This window comes from Contarinia nasturtii, unplaced genomic scaffold (assembly GCF_009176525.2).
Source record: "Contarinia nasturtii isolate CC-2019 unplaced genomic scaffold, AAFC_CNas_1.1 Cnas_scaffold_554, whole genome shotgun sequence".
Classification (NCBI taxonomy): domain Eukaryota; kingdom Metazoa; phylum Arthropoda; class Insecta; order Diptera; family Cecidomyiidae; genus Contarinia; species Contarinia nasturtii.
The window spans coordinates 713-3,556 of record NW_022197905.1 but is presented as its reverse complement, the minus strand read 5'-3'; the positions used below and the strand labels follow the sequence as shown (position 1 = coordinate 3,556).

At 34.1% G+C, this 2,844-nt stretch overlaps 1 protein-coding gene across 1 annotated transcript; it reads right to left on the bottom strand.

Annotated features, from left to right (window-relative positions):
- Positions 1–215: 215 nt before the first annotated feature.
- On the bottom strand, positions 216–1,414 carry LOC116339960. The gene is made up of 3 exons (XM_031766050.1): positions 1,055–1,414; positions 665–974; positions 216–562 (listed from the first exon to the last, which is right to left on the bottom strand). Exons 1-3 carry the CDS (start codon positions 1,366–1,368, stop codon positions 266–268), a joined length of 921 nt encoding a protein of 306 aa, XP_031621910.1. The 5' UTR covers positions 1,369–1,414; the 3' UTR covers positions 216–265.
- Between the last annotated feature and the right edge of the window lie 1,430 nt (positions 1,415–2,844).

Here is a 2,844-nt window from a genome sequence, read left to right as displayed (position 1 = left end):
TCGAGCACAATTCGTCCAAAGTCGAAAAAATGCCGTTTTTTCAAAAAAATGTATGTATGAACCTCTATTTTTTTCTTAAAAAAGTAAAAAAAAACATTTTTTGAAAATCTCAATTCATTTATTTGAATGAAAGATTTATGACAAAATAGTTTCTTATTTATGTAAAAAAAGTGAAATAACCTTATTTATATACTGAATGCATTTCAGTTTCAACTGAGAAACCATCATCAGTGAGCGTCAAAATTATTAAAAATTCTACAGTTTCTTATTTTTTTAATATTGTATATAAAGCACTGTGTATAGTAACCTCAGTGTCACCCGACATTGAAAATGTATTTTCCCTTAGATCATCAAATAGTTCCCACGTTTTATTGAATCGTATAGCAGCAGAGTAATGACCTATTATATCTTTCTCTAGAACGGATGGTGGGTCAAAAAGGATTGCTGCTGACAGTTGGTACAGTTTACCTCCCAAAGTAATTGACAGTGGTATTTTATCTAAATTATGTTGTAGCATTCGCCCAAGATCGGTTTCAGCAGATAAACTTTCGCGAGGATTTACCTGTTAGAAATCATAGATAGAAATTTTTTCATTAACAAATCGGTGTCCAATTCTAGAATAAATTCCTTAGCGAATCTCCTGTATAATTATTGAGTATCTTACTTCGACAAAAATATGATTCGAGAATTCTCTTTTGTATTTCGGCTTCCTTTTACAGCGATCACAAACTGGATTTTCAATAAAATTGCTTTCGATGGCCTGTTGGATGTTTGAGAGATCATCCTTCAAAACATCATTATTTAAACAAATATTAGCAAATTTTTTGACCAGTTTGGTGCAGCATTCAGTATCATAGTAGCTTGGGATGGTTAATACTTTCTGGATCATTCCAGGAAATGTCATTGCCACATTTTTAGAAAAGTGTTCATTGAGCAATTTGAGTCGCATGATTTTTATTCTTGTCATGTTTACACTGTTCAATGATGTTAAAAAAATATTGTGAATATTAAATAATGTTAATATTAATATGAATCAAAAATTAAAATAACTTACCCGCTTGTCAAAGAAATTGCAATTTCCATCAATCGATCTTTTGTTTTGCTTTTGTCAATGCTTGTTCGATAGCTCAAGTTATATGCGTAGGCACCTGCCAATGCCTGAACAAGAGAATCAAATGCACATGTATTTGATAAAAATACGAGCTGCCCCTTCACGCGGCTCATACTTTTTGATTTTGAGCCATTTTTTAGCAGCTTGATATTGGTTTTTTGTGTTTCACTCGTTAAATTAAATGCAGGATTATTTTGAAGATAATAACTTTCCTTTCCTCTCCTCTTTTTTGAACTCCACTGTTCTTGGGAGTTCATTTCCTTAACAGCTTGAGTTTGCTTGGATTTTTGCTCCTCCTCATGACATAACACGCAAATTTGTTTTGCGCCATAACCTTCTTCGCCAATTGATATTGAACATCCAGGAAGTGTATGCACATCTTTATTACATTTAATGCATTTGTGGGCACCAGTCGGAAAGTTTCCTTGACTACAAGCAATGCATTTTTCAGGTGCATGTGGACTGTTTACAGGACTGGATGGTATGCATAAGTTTGTTGTTGCACTCGTTTGTGTAATTCCATCATTTGGTGTATTTTCTTCATTTGGCTTACAGATGCTATTATTGTTATCGTCTGATGACGGAGGTGTAAACAGTTGACGATCATCAAAATCTGAATCGTCATCATGAGATATCTGATCGAAAATCAAATTTGTTAAATCTTCTGCATTTTTGTTTTTCTCTGGCATACATTCAATAAGTCTGGCATATTTTTGAGACGCAGTTATAATGGAATCATTAATACCATCAAGATGATTCTGTAAAAATACATCAGCGTCTGCAGGAATTATCTCTTTCAGAGTGTGTTTAACATCTTTGAAATAGCTTTCTATGTTTGCCGATGAGCTAGTCACAGCATTTGATCCAAACACTTTACAGCTAATTCCGCTCCACAACGGAAGCAATTTACATAGCCTTAAAAAGTGCTTCGCAAACTCTTTATTCAGCATGATGTTATCTCTGTTACCATCGTCCCCGTCTTGTACAGTAAGTTGGACTTCATCATCGATTTGTTTCAACCATTGTCCAAGCGACGCTTTTTCATCAGTTTCATTTAGAAGGTTTGATTGTTCATTAATGTGACGTAAATCACTTTCGTCGCTTTCATTGTATTCAGAATCGTCTATGGAGAAATCACTGCCGATAATTTTTTGTGTGATACGTCTCTTTGATATTTCACAAGCTGCCTCTAGATTGGTATTTGTGCTAACACCTTTGAAAAATAAAGCGGATAAAAAAGTCTTACTTTTTTATGAATATATTTGTTAAACGAAAACTTACCTTCAGTTTGTGAGTACGCCACAGTTAGAACATCAGAAATATGGCGCCTTGCTTCGGAAAAATCTGTTATTTTAATAAGCTCAGTCACACATCGTGTAAAGAATTCTTTGACTTTGGGACGTACGTTAGTAAATGCTTTACTCGACGTAACATTTTTCATTAAATGGTTAAAATCAATTCGAATGAAACATTCAGGAGTTGGACTAGTATGATTATCATTTGAAGTAACACGTTTGAATATTGTATCAATATATGAGTCGAGGCTTGAGTATTTAGCAAAAGTTCTCGCGGCTGCATGTAAAATAGCAAGTGACATATCAGATGTAAATTCTTTTGGGATACTACCGCCGAGACGAAGCCACTCCGTTAGCCAAAAAGTTATAAAGTTTGCGTCATGTTTTTCGGACAGCATAGAAAAAATCGGCACTTGATATCCATCCGATACAACTAAT

What these genes read in the sequence shown, in the direction of transcription:
- LOC116339960 (XM_031766050.1), bottom strand. Translation starts at nt 1,368, where the DNA reads ATGAACTCCCAAGAACAGTGGAGTTCAAAAAAGAGGAGAGGAAAGGAA. An exon ending in GCAATTTCTTTGACAAGCGG is followed by an intron (nt 975 to 1,054) that starts GTAAGTTATTTT and finishes ATCATTGAACAG; the next exon opens with TGTAAACATGACAAGAATAA. An exon ending in CGAATCATATTTTTGTCGAA is followed by an intron (nt 563 to 664) that starts GTAAGATACTCA and finishes GATTTCTAACAG; the next exon opens with GTAAATCCTCGCGAAAGTTT.